Here is a 21,332-nt window from a genome sequence, read left to right on the forward strand (position 1 = left end):
CAACTGACTCTCAGTTTGACCTCTTGTGTACCTTTATTATCCATTCTGAATCGTCAATAGGAGGTGGAATCCTCCAATTTGCGCCTCCGAATACTATATAGCAATGGCTTGTGATCGCAGTTGCACTTACAAACCATTGATCAGTTACCGATACCCGGGTTAGGGTGGCGAACGATTTGCAAAGGGGAAATTGTTCCCGGGGCGATACTTGCAGGCAGCCTCAGCGGAGCAAATAGTGGTGAAGGGGGCCACTTCATGCTCCCTTCGAGGTCCATCTTTTCCCACTACTATTTAATAAAAACAATTGTGCAACATCTTCATATACGAGGGGCATTAACAACTTTTTCTTTAAAAACATCTACTTGAAAATAAATGTTCACACACAAGGAATGCAAATGCAGGTCCAGTGAGCTGCTGTCTATCGCATGGAGTTTCAAAATGGCTCCTGACATTTATATTTATGAGACAGTCAGTTTTGCGACCTCTTGCAAATATTCCCTTTGCAACGTTACTGATTAGTTCATTTGTCACCTAGCAACATAAGGGAGAGTTTGCAAATCAATATGTGTGCAATTAGCAAGCACTAGCTTGTGTAGTACCACAGACCCGAAGGCTGTAACACTGATCAAGTTATAAAGACGGCCTACACAAGCAACAAAAGTTATTGAAATTATTTTACTGCCCTGCTGTTTTATAATTACATTTAATACGCAGCTCCATCCTAATGTATTTTAGTACATTGGGGTTGGTACATATTTAGTGCCTCTGCATCCCTTTTTGTGCAGGCTGCTCCAGGTACGCTACAGAGCCCTGTAGTTACAGGTTGCAAAGCCCATGGCACCGCCATACGCAACCACAAGTGGCGATGTAAGCTTCCACCCCGCCAAGCTTCTCTTTGAAAGTCCTATAGAAATGTTTATTGAAATGCTTATTTTCCATCAACAGTTTTCTATTTCAAAAGACCGTTAATGAGAAGCCTCCATTGTTAAAGTTACTATAAATAATTTAAATACAGCAAAAGTGTGAAAAACCATTCTTATTGGAAGGAAGCTATAAGAAAAATGTTCATATTTGAATTCAAGACTAATTTAGAAAAATGCAATATACACCCATTGGATTGTTTACTCTTTTTTTATTAGGCATGGTAAGCCCTTATGTGTGTGTTGTTACAACAAAGATGTGGAAGCCTTTTTTAATAAAGGACATTCAACAACACAAAATTAAAAGAAAATGTTCCACCAATTAACATACAAATACTGAGGCATAAAAATTTAAAGGGCAAAAACATCCACGTTTTGACACCATTAGAAAATGATTCATCCCATCATTAGTATTATAATTTGGTTGGGAGGAACGAAAAGGGAAAGTGTTTTTAAAATGCATTTTTTTTTAATTAAGACGTGTTGCTTGAAAGGTAAGATTCTGTCACCTTTATTAAAATATTTGTATCTTTTGTGTAGTGATAACATTTCTTGTTTATTTACTAGATGATGCAGCAAAAACTCACCTTCTGTACTGTACACTAATAAAAGTAGGACAAACGTGAGCCATAGTGTTACTGACTACATTTCGTTTTTTGGGGATTATTTTCCATTCTGAAATTAATAAAGGGATCTCCTGTACATTTTATCATAAATAATAAAAATAACCAAGGCAGTACTCTGCATGAGCAAACCAAGAACTAATGTTTTCCAGAAACGTGAATTAAAAAGCTTTCACATTTTGTCATCCAGTTTTTAAAATAAAACTGTTGAAAAACATGCAAGACTTCAAGTTATATGCAACAACACACATTTAGAGAGAAGAGGCTTATCCAAAACATTTTGCACACCTTTTTCAATTGTTCTTGTAGTCATGAATCATATGGTAACAGTGCACCACAGTAACAACACAGTCTTCTCTCCAAGATGCTTATAAAAACTGTTATTCTTGGAACAGGTGATGGTAGAGGCAAAAAACGACCATCTTTTAAATAGCAAGTGTCTTTCACAGCATGTGCTTTGTAAACGTGCTTCACCGGATTCGCTTTTGCTGCCGTGCTCTGTAGATGTCATGAACTGGGGGATTAGCTGCTCCCTTTTCTTCGTCGTCATCTGAATCTTCATTTGGTCTCTTCGCAGATTTGACCACAGCGTTATTTTCCACAGGTCCATTGCCTTCAACAGCAGTAGCTATTTCAGCTTGGCCTCCAGTAATTAGCTTTACAGCTTCTTCAACAGCTTTGTAATAAAGAGAACAAAATTAATATGATGCGTGCAGTACATATTATTTTAAATTAGGAAAATGTGCAATAAAAGATATAACGCTGAAAACTATTCACACAAAATAGTAATATGAACTTGTGGAATGCATGGCCATATGAATAACCGTCTTGAAGGGGATGTAATAAAAATCAACAGTAAAAAAATAAGGGCTGGATGTATGAACGCATTTTGTAGTTGCAAACCGTGCAATTCTGAAAATTGCACTGTTTGCGACAAGAAAATGTGTTTTTTAAATGCACTAAACCCGTACAGCAATTTGCCAACCTGTTTCTGAATCACTGTGTTAACAAAATCATGAAGAATCGCTATTTGGAAGGGGTGTGTCTTATGACCGAAATGCAGTCGCAAACATTAATATTTTAGTCGACATCTCAAAGGGGGTGGTAACCGGTTTGCCAGGGGATCCCTCCCCCTTTGTGAATGGTCCACACAAGTTCTTGGAGGACTAGACAGTGATCCATAGGGCCACAACCTACTCTTAGCTATCGAAATGGTAGCTGTGGAGAGCATCCTTCAGGCTTAGTCTTGAATGAGTGTAAAGCAGCTTGTTTTACCAGAACAACAAGTTACTTACCTTCGGTGATGATACATCTGTAAGAAACATTAGTGAGTTATAGATTCCTTACCTTAGAATTACCTCCAGGTGTCAGACTGGATCCGGAAAAATTTTAGTCAGCAGTCCCTCTGCGTGTCTGAAGGTGGCGTTGGTTGGCTCCGCGTTCCACATTGGTGTTGTGTCGCCGGGATGCCGTTGCGGCAGTTATTCAGATTCCGCCCTCGCGGGCTGACGTCAGTTCTGTACACGACTTTCCGCGCCAGAAACGCAAACCCATGCAAGACACTGACCACTGGTGCACAAACCTAGGGCCCTGAAAGGATAACCTTAACCCAAGAAATCAGTTTGCAGAACGGGGAGGATGGGTGGGGCAGTTAGGAATCTATAACTACCTAATATTTCCTACAGCTGTATCGTTACCGAAAGGAAGTAACTTGTTCATCTGATAAAAACACGTTAGTTATAGATTCCTTACCTTAGAATAGATACCCCAGAAATACCAACCCCGGAGGTAGGTCTGCGAACCAAGATCACTCCAGGAAGTCCTGGAGAACAGAACGGCCAAAGAAGCAGTCTCTCCAAAATGGACTGTCAAGGCAGTAGGGCTTGGTGAACATGTGCAGCGACGTCCACATAGCTTCCTGACCAATGTCATTCAGAGGAACGCCTCGTTCCAGAGCAGTAGTGGCTGCCTTCGCACTGGTGGAATGGGCGCGCAGCCCCACTGGATACTCCTTCTTCGCCAGAGAATAGCAGGCTTTAATACACAAAACGACCCATTTGGAGATAGTTCGCTTGTGTACGGCCCGACTTTTCTTGGCCCCCAAGTAACCCACAAAGAGCTGGTCATTCACCTGGAACTGTTTGGTGGGATCCAGATAAAAGGAAAGCGCACGTTTTGGGTCCAGACGGTGAAGCCTCTCTTCCTACTTCGAAGGATGTGTAGTCGGAAAGAAGGTGGGCAAAGTGATGGTCTGCCCAATGTGAAAGGCAGGGACAACCTTGAGCAGGAAGGATGGACGGGTCTTAAGTACCACTTTGTCCGGATGCACAGATTGAAAAGGAGACTTTGAAGAAAGCGCTTGGAGCTCACTCACTCGTCTAGCAGACGTGATGGCTAACAGAAATGCAGTTTTGCGAGTTAAAAGCCTCAAAGGACAGTTGTAAAGCAGCTCAAAGGGAGCACACATTAAATAAGTTAAAACCAGGTTCAAGTCCCACTGAGGCATAACGAAGGGAATAGGAGGAAAGAGTTGAGTTATGCCTTTCAAGAAACTATTTACAACGGGGACTTGAAAAGAGAAGGCTGATCTGGAAGTCGAAGAAAGGCAGAGATGGTTGAGAGATAGCCCTTGATAGAGCCCAGAGCAGAGCCCTGCTGGGCCAAAGAAAGGAGGAACATGGAGAAACAAGAGAACCTCAGAAAGAGGGACAGAGAGGGGATCCACAGCCTTTGCTGTGCACCATGCCACAAATTTGTTCCACCGGTAGGCGTATACAGTCTTAGTGGAGGGACGCCTGGCTGCCAAAATTACATCGCAGAGTTCGGGAGGCAGGTCGAATGAAGTCAACTGCTGCTGCTCAATCACCATGCAAGGAGATGGAGGCTGGACAGGTTTGGGTGTTAGACCGTCCCCTGTTGATGCGACAGAAGATCCTCCCGAAGAGGCAGACAGGTCGGAGGATCGATGGCCATGTTGAGATGCTCGGGATAGCAGACTCTTCGTCCCCAATCGGGAGCCACAAGGATGACTTGGGCCCGGTCATGCCTGATCTTCTTCAGCACTCTGGGCAGAAGTGGTATAGGCGGAAAGGCACACAACAGATCGCAACTCCACTCACAACAGTAAGTGTCGCTGAGCGACTTCTGCTTTGGAAATTCCAATGCACAGAATTGCTGACATTGCGCGTTCCCTTTGGTGGCACATAGATCTAACCAAGGCTCTCTGCACTGTCGAAAAAGACCTTGCACCACCTCCGAGTGAAGACGCCATTCGTGATCCATGATGCACCTGTGGCTGAGTTTGTCTGTCCTGGCGTTCGGGTAACCCACCAGGTGTTGAACCACCAGGGATATGCCCTGATGTTCCAGCCATGTCCAGAGACGGAGGCATCCGTCACCACTGTGTACTCTGGTTGGGGAAGGGAGACTGATTTGCGATTGACCCAATCCTGGTTCATGAGCCACCACTGCAGTTGTCGCGCAGCGCCTCCGAGATCTGAACGCAATCAGACCGATTCCCGTGATGTTGCGCCCACTGGAACTTCAGGTCCCACGACAGAGCCCGCATATGCCAATTGGCATGATCGACCAGCAGGATGCAAGTTCAAGTTCAGGAATTTGTATAGCGCACTACTCACCCAGAGGGTCTCAAGGCGCTTGGGGGAGGGTGTGTGCTTTGCTTATCGAATAGCCAGGTTTTTAGCTGCTTTCTGAAGGAGAGGTGGTTCTGTGTAAGGCGGAGGTGAGTGGGGAGAGAATTCCAGGTTTTGGCCGCTAAGTAGGAGAAGGATCTTCCTCCCATGGTGGATCTATGGATGCGCGGAATTGCGGCGAGGGCTTCATTGGATGATCGTAGTTGGCGGGTGGGTGTGTAGAAGGACAGTTGTGTGTTGAGGCATTCGGGACCTAGGTCGTAGAGGGTCTTGTGTGCGTGGGTGAGGAGACGGAACGTTATTCTCTTGTTGACTGGGAGCCAGTGGAGGTCTTTCAGGTGACCGGAAATGTGAGCTTGACGGGGACGTCCAATATGAGTCTGGTTGAGGCGTTTTGGATGCGTTGGAGTTTTTTCTGTAGTTTGGTGTGGTCCCGGCGTAGAGGGAATTTCCATAATCCAGTCGGCTAGTGACCAGTGATTGGGTGACTGTCTTTCTTGTTTCGGTGGGGATCCAACTGAAGATTTTTTTGAGCATGCGAAGGATGTTGAAGCATGAAGATGAGACGGCGTTGACTTGTCTGGTCATCGAGAGGGAGGAGTCTAGGATAAAGCCCAGGTTACGTGCGTGATCTGTAGGTATGGGTGCTGTACCCAGGGCCGGTGGCCACCATGAGTCGTCCCAGGCAGCGGGGGATGATCCTAAGACGAGGACTTCCGTTTTGTCCGAGTTTAGTTTTAAACGGCTGTTCTTCATCCATTCGGCTACTTCTTTCATTCCTTCGTGTAGATTGGTTTTGGCGGTGTTTGGGTCTTTGGTGAGGGAGAGGATCAGCTGGGTGTCGTCTGCGTAGGAGATGATGTTGAGGTTGTGTTGTCGCGCGATGGATGCGAGGGGACTCATGTAAACGTTGAAGAGGGTGGGACTGAGTGATGATCCTTGTGGTACGCCGCAGATGACTTCGGTGGCCTCTGATTTGAATGAGGGGAGGCGGATTCTCTGGGTTCTCCCGGCGAGGAACGAGATGATCCAGTCCAGGGCTTTTCCTTGTATTCCGACTTTGCTGAGGAGGCCACTAGGCCCAGCAGCCTCAGGGTCAGCCTGATCGGACCCCGGGATAGAGGCTGAAAGATCGGAATCATAGCCCGAATATCCCGCACTCGCTGTTTGGGAGGATAGACCTGAAACTGTATTGTGGCCAGACTGCTTCCGAGAGGGACTCAGGTGTGACTTCGGCACATTGACGGAGAACCCCAGCGAATGCAGATGGTCAGCTGTAGTCTGGAGGTGGGAGACTACTACCTAGGGCGATCACGCCTTCAAAAACACCTGATCTGCGCAGACGAGGTGCGGTCAAGAGCATCACTTTAGTGAACACCCGAGGGGCGCTGGTAAGGCCAAAGGGTAGTACGGTGAATTGAAAATGCTCGTGACCTACCGTGAACTTCAGGTAACGCCGGTGGTTGGGTAGGACGGGAATGTGAAAATAGGCGTCCTGCAAGTCAAACGCTACCATCCGGTTTCCGGGTCGACGGCAGACAAGACCTGAGCAAGCGTAAACATCTTGAACTTCTCCTTTCGGAGGAAGTGGTTGACGTTCCAGAGATCTAAGATAGGATACAGGCACTTGTCCATCTTGGGAACCAGAAAGTAGTGGGAATAACAACCACGACCTACTTCTGGGACTGGAACGTGCTCAATGGCTCCCTTAGCCAAGAGAGCTGTTACTTACTGCTGGAGAAGGGCCAGATGATCCTCCGACATGCTGTGGTATTGTGGTGGCATGGCTGGAGGGGTAGCCTTGAAGAGGAGGAGTAGCCCCTTTGGAATATCTGCAAAACCCACCTGTCCGAAGTGATGGTACGCCAGTGTGGGAGGTGGTGGCGAATCATGCCGCCCACTGGCGTTTGATGGTACAAAAGAGAAAGTCACAGTGGAAAATATTCACAAAACATCAAGGAACACATGATCTATAATAGAACAATTATGACAACAACAAATAACTCATTCAACAATTAATTGTGATTTAATAACTATCACATGGATTGAATGCTGATCCAAATTATAGAGATGTCATGTATTTCACATTTAGCATTTTGTAAAAACCAGGTGCATACAATGTGAAGTGATAGTGCGTAGTTGGGATAAGTGCAAATGGTGTGCAAAGAGATGGTAGTGCATATATATACATCAACAATCAGTGGTGACAACCTATCCTGCCAGTTTTCTGGCAAACACAAAAATGTGAAACCATAACAGAAAGATGCAGATATAAATTTTCTGTCATCAAAGTTTGACATAAAGAAAAGGAAAAAATGCCGGCGATTCGACTTCTAGTGGAACCAGCAGACTCTGCGTCTTGAAAGTGGGGTCTTCATCAGGACCAAGGAGGGGGCATGCACCGGTGTCAGCGAGAAAACTTCAGGTTGGGATGAAACGGTGTGGGCCTTAAAGGCTCTCACGGTTAGCACAAGTATTCGTGGTGAGTAGGCCAAGATTTCACAGTAACCTGTGGTCAAAGGTAACGCAGATATCCGTAATGGGTGAACAGTAACCTATAGCTTGCGGTTGTGATGAAACTTCTGACAGCTAACCTGTTGTTTGATGGGCCCGGGAGGTCGGACTAGGGAGGTTTGGCTGCTGCAGAGGGGGGGTTGGTGGACTGGCCAGCCCGATGTCCCCCAGAACCACGACGGTTCTTCCGACGTCTCCGGCCACGCAAACATTGGGTAACTTGCTGCGGCCTGTGGCTCTGGGCATGACATAGCTGGGCACCCCTCCTGTAGCCATGAAATGGGTGGAAAGCAGACTGCGCGGGACGGCTGAAGAAGCCCAAGGACTTAGCCGTAGCCCGTGAGTCCTTGAAACGCTCTAAAGTGTTGTCCGCTTTGTCGCAGAAAAGGTGACAGCCATCAAAGGGCATGTCCATGAGGGTATTCTGGAAATCCCCGAAAAGCCAGTGGATCTCATCCAGGCGTAACGCCGAAAAGCTACTGACGTAGAAATCGTTCTATTCATAGAGTCAGCAGTACCCAGCCCACAATGGATGGTAAACTTGGCCACATCCCTCCTGGTGACAATATCCTGGGAGAGCTCTGTCCGGGCCTCCTCCGGACACTGAGGCAGCACAGGCACAACCGAGTCCCACACAGAATGGGAATAACGGCCCAGTAGACATGCAGTGTTTACCGACCGCAGTTCCAAGCTGGCGTAAGAGAAAATCTTCTTTCCAAGATGATCCAGCTTCTTGGATTCCCTTTCTGGTGGAGCGGTAGGTAATGTGCTTTTGTAAATAGAGGCTTGGACCACCAAGGTCTCAGGAGTGGGGTGTTGGGAAAGGAAAGTGGAGTCGCCCGGTGCCGGGCAGTGGCGTCTGTCAACTATCCTATCCTCAGGAGCCCCCATATTGGGCCTGGAACAGGTTCCCAAAAGGACGTCAGTAAGGGCCTTGTTGAACGGAAGTAGAGGCTCCGAAGAGCTCGCCATCTTCTAAAGCACCTCTGTCAGGAGGTTGAGAGCCTCGGCTGCCCTACGCAACACTACTGCGTACGAAGCTCCCTCCTCCCTAGCCAAGGTAGGAGGAGACAACATGCCAAGATCAGGGGAGGTGCCCAAACCACTGGCATCCCCCAGTTCCTCTCTCCAGTCCTGTTCACTGTCCAACTGGTCAGTCAGAGGGTCACCTAACGCCTCCCAGTCTTCCTCCTCATCCAATTAGTTCGAAAAGGGACCCCAGGAGTTAACATGGGCACAAAAATCCCTTTTGACACCGGTCCGGGTCCACGTCGAGATGGAGACCAGGGTAGACACCGGCCAGGGGGCCGACCGGCGTCTAACGCGTTAATTGTGCCAGAGGAAGCGGTGCCGATGGAGGTGTAATCAGGTCAACCGGTGCCAATCCGTATCCAGGCCTGGATCCAATGTGGACCTGCGGGGCAGGAGCCGTCGGGGGAGAAGACCAAGGCCACCCAACCGAGTCCCCGGGGCCCAAAGGCACGCTGGCGGGTTCGGTCCGCCCAAAGATGACATCCATTGCCTCGTATAAAGTACGAAGCTGGGCGGGAGTCGCTCCGGGTTCCGGGAAGGGGCACCAAACGCATCCCTCATAGGGTCGGCTGACCGTCTAGGAGAAGTCAAAGAGTGACGATGCTTCTTCAACTTCTTCTTATGCTACGACTTACCCGACCCAGAGTGCGAACACTTCGATGACTTGAACGAATGGTGGTGGATCCGCGACCGCTCCCTCGACCTCCCTCCCTCGGCGTCTAAGTAGCTGCCGCGACGTCCTCCCAGAGGCACAACGCCAACGACGAACGCGGAGCTGACCGAAGCCACCATTCAAAGCACAGAGGTACTGCTGACGAAAAACTTTCTGGATCCAGACTGACGCACAGGGGGTAATTCTAAGGTAAGGAATCTATAACTAACTTGTTTCTTTCAGATTGCAATCTTATAGTATAGATTAAATGAAAAGAGAACCGCACAAGGTATTTCTAAAAATATGTATGTATTTAATATAGAATACTCTAGTACATTCCAGTATCTCCTCCACGGAGATAGACAAAAAGCACCCAATACTTCAGCTAATAAATAACAGTAAATAGCACTAATACACAGTGGGCCCCAGGGGGGGACCAACCAGTATACTAAGAAAGTGGTATGAGAACCACGACTCGAGTCCAGACAGCGTCGAGAGAATGTAGAATCGCTGGATGAACATGATGAACGTATAGTCCAGTTGGAACGCTGTACTTCAGATATAGAGGACAAACACCAAATAGCTGGTGAGATGCTCTTACAAATGGAAAAGTTGTAGGGAACTGGCTCTATATATACTACAGCAAAATGAGGTATAGTGTGTATAGAGTCCAGGTGACCCCAGAGGTAGGCAGAGGTTAAAGTTAGATAGAACCTTGCTCTCTATTTGTGGTAGAGTGGTCAAGCAGTAAGGCAGTATCGGAGCACAGTGTTAAGCATTTGATGTACACGCTTATTCAGCAAATGAATTCACACCCTCAAGAACTGAACTCTAGGCCAATTGGGTTTGTATAAAAATATATACTGTTTTATTTATATAACCAAGCAAGCCTGGCACAGGTACGCATTAAATACTTTACAGTAATAAGTTGCTGAATATAGAACAGTTTGAAAATGCAGTAAAATGTGTACTTTGTTTGATTTACAGGGGATGCAGTAGGTTGCAACGCTTAGCAAATAAAGTACACTGAAATGAATATGCTTTTTCAGTAAATTACAGGTAAATTACTTTTTACGTTACTTTTCTAACTCAGTGGTGTATACCTAGATTCAGCACTGGGACATTTCCTGCAAACATGTAAGTAAATCTGTTTTGGTTATTTGTGTGATTTTTAAAGAAGATTTTTAGATTTCAAAACTCCACACTTAGAAACGTATTGGAAGAAAATTACCAATGTTATCCTATGGCGGAAAAACAGGTTAACGGTTCACAGGTAAGTAATCAACTGTAGGAGTTAAGGTTCTGGGGTTAGACTCAGGGGTCCCCCAGGGTCAGTGATGCACTGTTGTTGCACCCTCAGCGGCACTAGGGCGGCCGGGTGCAGAGTGTTGAGGCCCAATGTTATCCAACAAGGGATAGGGAGCCCCCAGTTGGTGGCTGCTGGGATGCAGGCCACTGGGTTGTTGGAGCAAAGCTCCTAGGTTTAAGTTCAGGGCAAATGGGGATACAAAATCTCACACTGGGGCGGCCGGGTGCACAGTGCTGTTTCAACGACGTGCGCCCTGTTTTTTATGGAGAACCTCTGGTTTGCAAAAGCATTGCAGGCAGGGAGATAAAGGACTTCTGGGTCAACCACCACTTGAAGAGGTAAGTTGGGAAGTTAAGGGTTGGTTAGGCACCGTCGGTTTGGGAACACAAGGCCGTGGGGCGTCGAGTGCAGGGGTGCCTTTTGGGGTTGGATCTTCTTACCAGCTCCTGGTCGCGGTTAGGGGGCCTTTCTGGATTTAGGCTGCAGGCGTCGACTTGAGGCAGGTCCGGGGATCTCGGGCCAGGATCGCCGGGGTGACCTCCTGATGGTGTTTTTCCACTCTAGCTTGGGCATGGTACTTTGTGACCCCGCAAGCCGCTATATATTGCTTGCTGGAACACTGCAGGGTATCCCATTGAAGTTGCTTGCAATCTATGGCCCCAACGTCGACGACCCCTGTTTCTTCTCTGAGGTCTGGAGGCTCACTGGCAACCTTGGACTGGGCCCAATTTTGTTGGGAGGAGATTTTTATGTAATCCTAGACTCACTGGCCGATTGCTCTATTAACACCAGGCAGCCACACCCGAATACAGCAGCCCAGCCACGTAGCCTCATTGCCAACAATCACCTCTCGGAACTCTGGCGTACTAGGCACGTGTGAAACATTGAGAGTGCATCACGTCACCTAGTCGTGCAGTGATTATTGGTTAGCTATTCGTGATATAGATGCTTGAACCATGAAGTTAGAGCACTTGGCTAGAACGTTATCGAACCATGTGCTAGTCTTGTTGGAACTGCGCGCGCCAGACTGCGGTGAGCGTGCCTTTACATGTCGGCTCCCGCCGGAGGCTTTGCAAGACTAGGTTTTCTGGGAGGTGGTCAGAAGCGCCATTGTGGACTACTTTGAGCTAAATCAGATTCCTTTTTTCCCCAGTCTACGTTCTGGGAGGCCATCAAGGTCATAATCCGTGGGGTCTGCATCTCATAGCAGGGAGGTTTGCTGCGGACGCTGAGGACAGACTTGAACTTCCTCGAGGCGGAAATCGGTGTACTTAGGACACAGAATTTTTTGCACTGCTCATCAGATGTGTTGGCAAACATTAGGGACAAGCTAGCATCCTATGAGAAGGTGGCACAGATGAAGACTATTTGGGGAGGGAGGTGAGCGCAAGCAGATTCGGAGCGGGAGACAGGGTGGGCAAAACTCTGGCCAACCTACTGCGTAGACCCTGGGCCAGTGACAATATTACTGAAATACAAGACAACATGAATTACTGTCATACTGGCACAGCAGCAGTGCAAAGAGAAATGACTGCATTTTGATCCTTGCTTTATGCGTCCCAACAAACCCAGCCCTCCTCCAACCTTATAGGCTATTTAAATTCGGTGCAACTCCTTTTGGCTGGATGGCGGGCACAGGCAATACTAGACAAACTGTTTACTAAGGTTCTGAATGCTCTGCTGGGTGACAAAGACTATGCACAGATCATCACACCTCTCCCTCTTGAGATGCACGAGGAGTCCCTCTGTACTGGCATACTGCCTCCCTCCCTTTGGGAGGCCTGATTGTTACTATACTCAAACCAGATAAGGACCCCCAAAGGTGTGAATCATACCAACCTCTATCCATGATCAACCTCGACAATAAGATCTTTGCCAAGCTGATTGCCTCCAGATTCCTACTCCTCCTGCCGCTCATCGTGTGGCCTTATCAGGCAGGTTTTGTGCTGGGATGGGCGACAGCTCATAACCTGTGCACTTTCTTAGCACTGATTCATTCTATTAATTCTGATCTGCAGGCGGCTGAAACGGTCTTTTTAGATGCCACAAAGGTATCTGACTCCCTGGAATGGCCTTATCTGTTTACTTTGCTGCCACACCTAGGTTTGAGCCATTAATGTATTCGCTTGATAGTTCTCCTGTACATCAAATGCATATTAACGGCGTTCTTGGTTGCTAGCCAATCCATGTTGGAGCTATGGCTTGGTGGATTTTGTTGTAGTGCCGAGTTTAGCAGTTCTAGGTCCACTAGCTTCCAGTTTTTTCTGTATGAGCCGTCAGCATCATGTTGCAAGCTGGGGGAAGGTGGAAAGGTAATGCTGAATTTGATAAGATGGTGGTCAGACCAGCCAGTGGGCAAGGTGGCAATACAACTTAGTTCTCTGATGTTGGATATTATATGTGAGTAGGGCTAGAGTTTATCAGGGACAAATTTAAGGCCAAATGTCAAAGTTTTACCTCTAGATGCATTCCAGTTGTAAATGCGTTTATGGAGGAGCTCAAGAGGGTTATACCCCAAGAACACCATGTTCAGGGGAAAGCCCCTGGGTAGCCCTGTGCTCTACAAGTCCAACCAAATAGAATAGTATGTAGTGGTATCTACAATCGGATCTGGTTGAGGAAAAAAAACGGGCAGCTCAATAGTCTGGTTGACATGAAAAGGTGACACCACCTTATGTAAGCACTGGACGTTTGTCCTAAGCACCACTGTGTCCTGTGAAACTGTATAAATGGATCTGCAAGAGCCTCCAATTCACTATATTGTCTGACCAAAGTTAAGGCTACAAAGAAAGCAATATTCCATGAATGGAGCTGCAAGGCAGTGAGGTGGTTTAAAAGGGGATTCCATGGTGTTCTTGGGGTATAACCCTCTTGAGCTCCTCCATAAACGCATTTACAACTGGAATGCATCTAGAGGTAAAGCTTTGACATTTTGCTTTTCAAGGGTGGAGAATACGTCTATGACTGGGGTCCACCATTGGTGGAAGTGCATTCTAAGGAATTGCTTGTAGAGTTCTAATTTGTGGCCTTGTTAATGCATCCTGCTTAGGATCTCTGCAAAGTTGTTGTCTACTCATGAGTGATGTTTTGCTATAAGATGGATGTGATGCAAGTCACTCAATTCCAAATCCTATGCGCCAACTGTGGGGGTGAGATATCCTGCAGAACAAGCATATGAAAATGTTGCGACATGATCTATCGATCGAGTGTCCTCGGATTTAGAATGGGGCCAATCGAACTGTAGTTCTTTGGGATCAGGAAGTATAACCCCCTCGTTCCTGTAATTCGCCTTGTAACGCCTCCCCAGTGCTCATAACATGCACTGTGTGGTCTTCGTGTGGAATTAACCTTATCCACAGAATAAAAATAATGACAAGCGACCTACTCACGAGTGAGCTTGCGGCACCCACTGGGAATGTGTACTTTCTGCACCTGGAGAGGTAAGATCATACCTCTGCATGAATAGCTGCCCTTTACCAGGTACATATATACACCCGGTGCCACACCTGTTATAAGTCTCTAAATTATCTTCAATCTGTCAGATTTCTGCAACCCGAAGTTTATTGCAGCTCACACAACGATGTGGATTTGGAGACATACTGCAGGGGTGCAGCAAGCTCATTCGTGAGTAGGTCGCTTGTCATTTTTATTCAGGGGATAAGGTTAATTCCACACGAAGACCACACTGTGCATTTTATGAGCACTGGGGAGGTGTTACAAGGCGAATGACAAGAACAAATGGTTTGAATGCATGATTTGTGGCACACAAGAGTGGTGTACTTCATAAAGGTGGTTCTGGTTCCCTGTTACCCACAGCATGAGGAAGAATGTGGCACACATTTGCTATTTTGTCCATCCAAAAGTTTATTGTGGTGGTCACAATTAAAATTGGGCTTTTTTAACGGCCATGCATGCAATGAAAATAGCATTGACTGTTGCAAATGCAGAGGCTACATGGTTTTAATACATGTATAATTGTTTTGTAGGTGAGGTTTGGTTGTGCTACCATGTCCTGAAGAGGTCCGACTAGGGGGCTGAAACATGTCGACCAGAAGAGGCGTTCATTGAATTAAAATGTGTATATAGGCACCTGACAACACACAATATATGGACTAAACAGAGGAGGAGTTTCCCTCTGTTTCTGTGTGTGTAAAGAATTACCTCCCCTCGGACTGCGTACATATATGTATTTTATTGCTACCAGGTTAAAATGGATGGGTAGGAAAGGTTTAGGAGTTTTTTGTGGGAACTTTGAGTTTTGTTTGTACAACGTTTTTTGTGTGTGGCAATTTTAGTTTCTTATATATATGTATAACAAAAAATAGATTAAAAAAGACATGTGAAGGAATTGAGAAATACTCCAAGTGGGCAAATTGTTTACGAGTTACACTTGGGGACTAAGCTCCCACAGAGGGAATAATATATTTCTTCCCATGTTGAAATAACTGCTGTGTATCCATCCCCAGACAACACTCTTTTTGCATACTTCTTGACATCATGGCATTTCTATGTGTGCGTCTTCAGGATGGTGCTCAGCACCGGAGTTGTACTCAGCCCTCTTTGGAGTGGACTTCATCTTCGTTTCCACTGGTGTACACTTCTTAGGTGTTCTCATGTTCTCCTCCCCCTCAGAGGCATTGGAAGACGCAATCTGAGGACTGAGTGCTGGCTGGTGCGCTGTGACCCTCAAAGGCTCTGCCTCTTATGTTTGAGTCGAGGGGTTCTTGTACAGTGAAAACATTCTGTGTCTCCGCACCCAACTTCTCTCTCTCCTATAAAGTTGTATCTTTTTGCACCTTAATGCCATGCAAGACTCCCATGAGGCCTTGTGCTCGGGGAAGAGGCAGAGATTACGGATGCTGTGGTGATCAGCCCAAGGCACAGCACTTGGAGCTGCACTCTGGGCAACAGCAGGAGTTCAATCCATTAACCCATCCTTTTGCCCACATTCTCTTAATCGCTATGTCTGGGGGAAGAAGGTCTTGAAGGCAGGCTTGATTCTGAAAACCAACCATGCACTACAGTACTGCAGAAATTCTTATCCTGTCGATTCTGACCTTTCTCAGTTTGTCTCCTGACTTGGGTGTTGAAGATGGCCAATGGTTGCGCCTGAGGAACACCACGTGAGTCTCTTGCCCTTGGAACTGTTACAGAACACGTTTGAACCAGATGGTGGAAGAAAACAATTTAAGGGTAGAGTCGATTCCCATGAATATTGTAACACTAAGGACGAGTCGCACAGCATCCGGGGAGTAGGAAGCTCTTTATAAGGTATACCACTAGGTGGTTATACCGTGCACAGAGTACATGGGTTCCCCAGAAGTGTATAGGGCTTGATGTAAAACCCAAAGTGGTCTATTAGTGGTAGTGTGGGTAAGCAGCCTTAGTCCTAACACAGAGTGTAAGACCTTTATTGAACAACATTGACCAATAATGGACGCACAACTCAAAAAGGAGATCCACACCAGTTTTTATAAAAATAAGCTTTGTTTGTGTTCATTTTAAGACCAAGATCTTCGCAATAAGGTAAGTACGTTTTAAAATAAAAATGCTTTTCACTTTCAAAAGTCGACAGTGCAATTTCTGAACAGTTCAATGTTGTCCTATGGAGGAAAACACTAATGCGGATATATAGTAAGTACGAGACTTACAGCTCCAGTCTTCGGAACCAAAGGTTAGCAAGGGGCAAGGGTCAGGTGAATAACAAAACTGCACCGGGTGCAGAGGTCAAAATTGGAGTTTAACCCAATGCGGTTCAATGGAGACTGGGGGTGCTCGATGCCACACTGCTTGCAGGTAAGTAAATCGGTTGCAGGGGCCAAGCTTTGGGGGTTAGGGCAAGCACAGGGGGGCCACAAAGCAGCAGAAAACATACACCACCAGCGGCGACTGAGTGCAGGGTGCAAACTCAGCATTGGGCAACCAATGCTCTTCAACTAAGACTTTGCTTTCAACAAACAGGTTGCAGGCGTCCAACTGGAGGTTGCAAGATTGAGATAAACGACAGCAGAGGTAAGTAGAGATGTAGGGGATCATAGGAGCACTGTTGATTCAGTTCACCAAGGCCAGAGGGCTTCCGTGTAGGGGGGCCTTTAGACATTGGTGTCTTCTTACCAGAGCCGGTAGCGATCAGGGGAGCCTCTGGATTCAGGCTGCAGGCGTCGTCGTGGAGTCCAGGAGGGGTCAGCCAACAATGGACGTGAGGTCAGGATTGCTGGAGAATCTGCTCTGGGTTGGTGGGTCAACTGGACTTGGGCTGTAAGCATCGGGTGCAAAGTGGGCAGGACTCGCGGATCTGTAGGGCACCGGAGCCCTTTGTATTGGTTTCTTGGGGACAGAACCGCTGTCCTCCGGAGTTCTGGTCTTTTTCAAAGTTAAGGCAGTCTTCCACGGGTTTCTGAAAGCTGCTGGCTGCAGGACAGGCATTTTCTTCTCACAGAGTCTTTGAAGCTGGAGACAGGCCGGTAGGGCTGGAGCCAAGTCAGTAGTTATCTTCAGGCTTTGCTGCATGGCGTCTTCTTTGCCCTTCTTCTTAGGTCTCAGGTCACTAGTTTCAAGGTCTGAGGGAGCCCCCAAATACTAGATCGAGGAAAGTTTTAAGGGAGTAACCGGTGTGACCAATGAGCATCTCACCTGGGTTGAACACACCCTCTATAATCTCACCTTCCTGCGAGAGGGGCCGTAGTCCTAGCCCTGATTGGAGGAGTCTCCTCATCTTCAAGATGGCGGGACTGAAAGATGTGCTTCACCTCCCCTCCCTCACTTTAGGGGTAGAGTTGGTAGAGGAGGGACCACCTCCTACTTTAATAAAGTTTCCTACCCAAAGTGAGTGTGTAAACCGGGTGCCTCCATCTTCTGATAGCAGCAGAAATTGGACGTCACATTACAAAGGCGGCAGGCCTTTGAAGCTTCCTATGCGAGCACTGTGCCCATCCTGGGGGAAGAGGCGTAACACCTCTGCCCAGGATGTGCACTATTTCTGGTCCTAATGTGAAGCGCTCTGACGCCTTCGGGTAAAGTCAGCGCTATATAAAAATGCATAAATAAAAAATGTTATTCAATAGAGATCTTCAAAAGGGAACAAAGGCTGCAACCTCGGGGACGGAGGCTCTTCTGAAGTGACCAACACTTTGAGGGGTAAGTTGGGATCTTGAAGGATAGGTAGGCACCCAGGAGTTGGGCACAGGAGGCCCTGGGGCGCCGGGTGCAGGGGTGTCTTTGGACATCGGGAAATCTTACCCTCTGCTGGTCACGGTAGGAGGGGAGCCTGGTTCTGAGACTGCAGGCGTCATCTGGGTCGTCGAGGAGGGTCCTTGGGCACTGGATTCCAGGTCAGAATCGGCGGCGGGTGCAGAGTGGGCTGGATTTGCGGTTCCTATCTGCCGCCAGGGGTATTGCTGTTTGAGCAGAACCACTGCTCGTGGGAGTTCCAGTCTCTAAGAGGGTCAAGGCAGGCAGGTCCTCCGGGGTTCTCGATGTTGCTGTCCGCAGGAGACGCCGGGATTTAGCAGGAGCAGGTTCAAGGATCAACAGGCCTGTCGTGCTGGGGCCAAGTCAGGTGCCGTCCTCTTGTTAGCAGCTGAACGGCAGGTCTTCTTCTTGGTCTTCTTTCTTGTTTCGAAATCTGGATCTGGGGAAGGAATGTTTAGGGTGCCCCTAAATACTACATTTAGGGGTGTTACAGGTAGGGGAAGGGCAGGGACCAATAGGCCCCTGTCCTGGGGTGAGTACACCCCCTATCCTGCTCCTCTCCTGTGGGAGGGGGGCAGGAGCCTATCTCTAATTGGGCAGGGCTCCCCATCCTCAAAATGGCCGGAGCCCCGAGTTGTGCTCCACCTCCCCTCTCCCACCTGAGGGGTGGAGTTGGCAAAGGCTGGCACACCCCTTTTGTCACGTAGGGTTTCCTGCCAGTCTTCCCGCCAAAGTGGGGGTCAAAACTGGTTGGGGCCAGTTGCTGAGTACTGACAGTGGCCTGGAGAAGCTCACAAAGGTGGCATGCCTTTGAAGCTTCCCCCTGCCCATCATGGGGGAGGAGACCTAGCACCTTACCTAGGATGTGCATTGTTGCAGGCCCAGGAGAGCGGGGGCTCTCCACCCAGGGGTCCAGCAGCATGTCTGCTGTGTGGCAGCCTCTCAGACAAGACGTGGATTGTAGGTTAGGTTTCAGGGGGCATCTCTAAGATGCCATCTGTAGTGCATTTTACATTAAATCCTACACCGGGTTTAATGTGCTGAGAAGTTTGGTATCAAACTTGTCAGTCTTCAGTGTAGCCATTATGGTGCTGTGGAGTTCATAATGACAACCACCCAGCACCATATACTCTTAATGGCATCACTGCACTTAAGGTGCCCAGGAATGGCCCTGGGTACTGTAGGGGCACAGAGCTCATGCTCCTGTGCCCACACCACTGGCATAGGGCACCCAGCTAGAGGGGTGACTGATGTATGCCAGGGTAGTGGGTTTGTGGGCATGGCACATAGGGATGTGTGCCATGTCGACTCTTTGTTTAGTTCTGCACCAGGACACTCAGCCTCCAAAGGCAATGCGTGTGTGTCAGGGTGCAGGGCCCCTAAGGGTGGCACAATAAGAGCTGCAGCCCTTAGAGGTCTTCTCTGGTCACAATGCCCTGGGTACCTATGGTACCACTTACATGGGGCCGACATGTGGCCAGAGATGCAAATTGGGTTTTAGCTTCAATACAGTTTTAGGGAAGGGACACAGGCCCTGAACACCTAACTGGCAGGAGCCCAGGGCATACTCAGTCAAAACACATCAGCAATAAGTGGGGGCATACTATGCAAGAAAGATGGCACTTTCTCACAGTAACCATGCATATCTGCGGAGTAAGATAGTAGTGTTAACAGATCTAGATGCAGTGTCCGCTGCATCAAGGGCACATTTGATGGAGGCATTTGTAATTAACTAGCCCTCCTGGACTAAATCATTGGCCTTCGTTTTGTATTGGTCAGGTAAGTGTTGAATAAGATTTTCAAGCTCATCGTAGTGAGCCCCGTCACATCTGGCAAGTAGAGCTGTGCATTGGCTATTCTCCAGTGGTTGGCTTCTTGAGAAGCAACCCGCTTACCTGGTGCATCCAGCAGGTTAGGCTCTTTATCTGGGGGAGGTGCATCACCAGAGGTTTGGGAATTAGCCTATTTTCTTGCATTGGAGACTACCAAGGAGTCTAATAGTGGTTGTCCCTTGATGTATGTTGGATCTTTAGGGGCAGGTCTATATTCTTTCTCAATGCGTGGATTGGGAATCCTGGCCCTGACAGGGTCTTTAAATATGTTGGGTGCATGTTTAATTACCCCTTTAAGCATGGGCAATGTGTGTATGACTTATGGGACTGAGCAAAAGTGTCCATTAAGAAATCTTCTTCCATGGGGTCTGAATATAGTGACACGCCATGGTATTGAGCAGCCCTATTAATAAGTTAGCTAAATCCTATATTGTCGTCTGGGGTTGATGGCTTGATATGCATCTGAATCAGAATGTCTGGAGGATCTGCAGGATCGTCATAATCATCCCATGTATCTTGTGGAGGGCTAGTGTTACTATCATTAGGGTCAGCCATAGGATCATTACACTGTTCCTCCCCACCCCCTAAATCATCATCATCCTGTGGTAGTAAGGGTGAGCATGGTGATCATTTAGGAGATTGTATAGGAGAGTTTGTAGAAGAGAAAGGTTTAGCCGGAAGAAGAGGAGAAGAGGGTCTTAATGAGAAGTTGCAAAGCATCTCTTCTTAGCAGGCACCTCAGGTGTATGTGAGGTATCAGATTTCCTTTTGTTTGCTGGAATACTGATGATATGGCCTGTTTTAGGGTCCACCTGTAATGTTTTTTGCTTTCTTCGACAGGATCTGGTGGAAACAGTTCATCCTGGTCACCAGTTGTTGGTGCCAATTTTTTCGGTTCCGAGCGTGGCTTTAGTTTGGTCTGTAGAGCCTTAGGAGGAGTTTTGTGCTCTGTCGGCTTCGAAGTGGGCATCAAGTCGGAACTTTTCTTCGTAGTCGAAGATTTTTTGTGTTTGTCTAGTTCCGAGGTGGTTTAAGGATAGTGATAAGTGGCTTGCTTGGTCCCGAGCTGCCAGAAGGCTTTCCTTTTTTCTTCGGAGCCGGGCCCGGAGGTGGGGTTTCTGAAGTTTTTTTCTGTTCTCGACTAGGGCCTGCAGGCGTAATCTTGACTAGAGCCTTATGCTTTTCTGCTTGTTGCAAAAACCACAGTTGATGGACAGAATGCAGAACAATGTCATACATTCACCCCAGTACAGAGATCTGGGCCTAAATCCATCGTTTTTTTGCACTCCACACCACCCCAGTTCAGACATGGCCATAGGCAAATCAGTCTGACCCTGTGCCTCATGGGAACAGTTCAGCCCGAACTGCCAAGCCATGCCTTCCCTGGACCGGAAACAAGCTTCCGAGGACCGGTTTCTGGCATTCCAGCCGTCTTCAGCCCGGCTTGCTTGAATCCAGTGGTGTGGAGAGCATGGGACTCACGTCTGAGCATACCCATCCCACTCGGGGTGACAATTGCAACAAGCATTTACAATGCAACGGTTTCGCCTTTGGAAAAGTTTGAGCTATTGGCATTATGAATGACAAACTTTTTATTTATGTGTTA

General features: G+C 47.6%; 1 protein-coding gene across 2 annotated transcripts in view; it reads right to left on the minus strand.

The window, feature by feature from the left end:
* Positions 1–1,115: 1,115 nt before the first annotated feature.
* CSTF3 (cleavage stimulation factor subunit 3) overlaps positions 1,116–21,332 on the minus strand; it is a 640,930-nt gene continuing 620,713 nt past the window's right edge. For both annotated transcript variants that reach the window (XM_086955867.1, XM_086955866.1), the window contains one exon: positions 1,116–2,219. In XM_086955867.1, the coding sequence (XP_086811993.1) occupies positions 2,014–2,219 (206 nt within the window). In that variant the 3' untranslated portion in view covers positions 1,116–2,013. The remainder of the gene's footprint in view (positions 2,220–21,332) is intronic.

The sequence above is a fragment of the Lissotriton vulgaris genome, chromosome 2_1 (assembly GCF_964263255.1).
Source record: "Lissotriton vulgaris chromosome 2_1, aLisVul1.2, whole genome shotgun sequence".
NCBI classification, from domain to species: Eukaryota; Metazoa; Chordata; class Amphibia; order Caudata; family Salamandridae; genus Lissotriton; species Lissotriton vulgaris.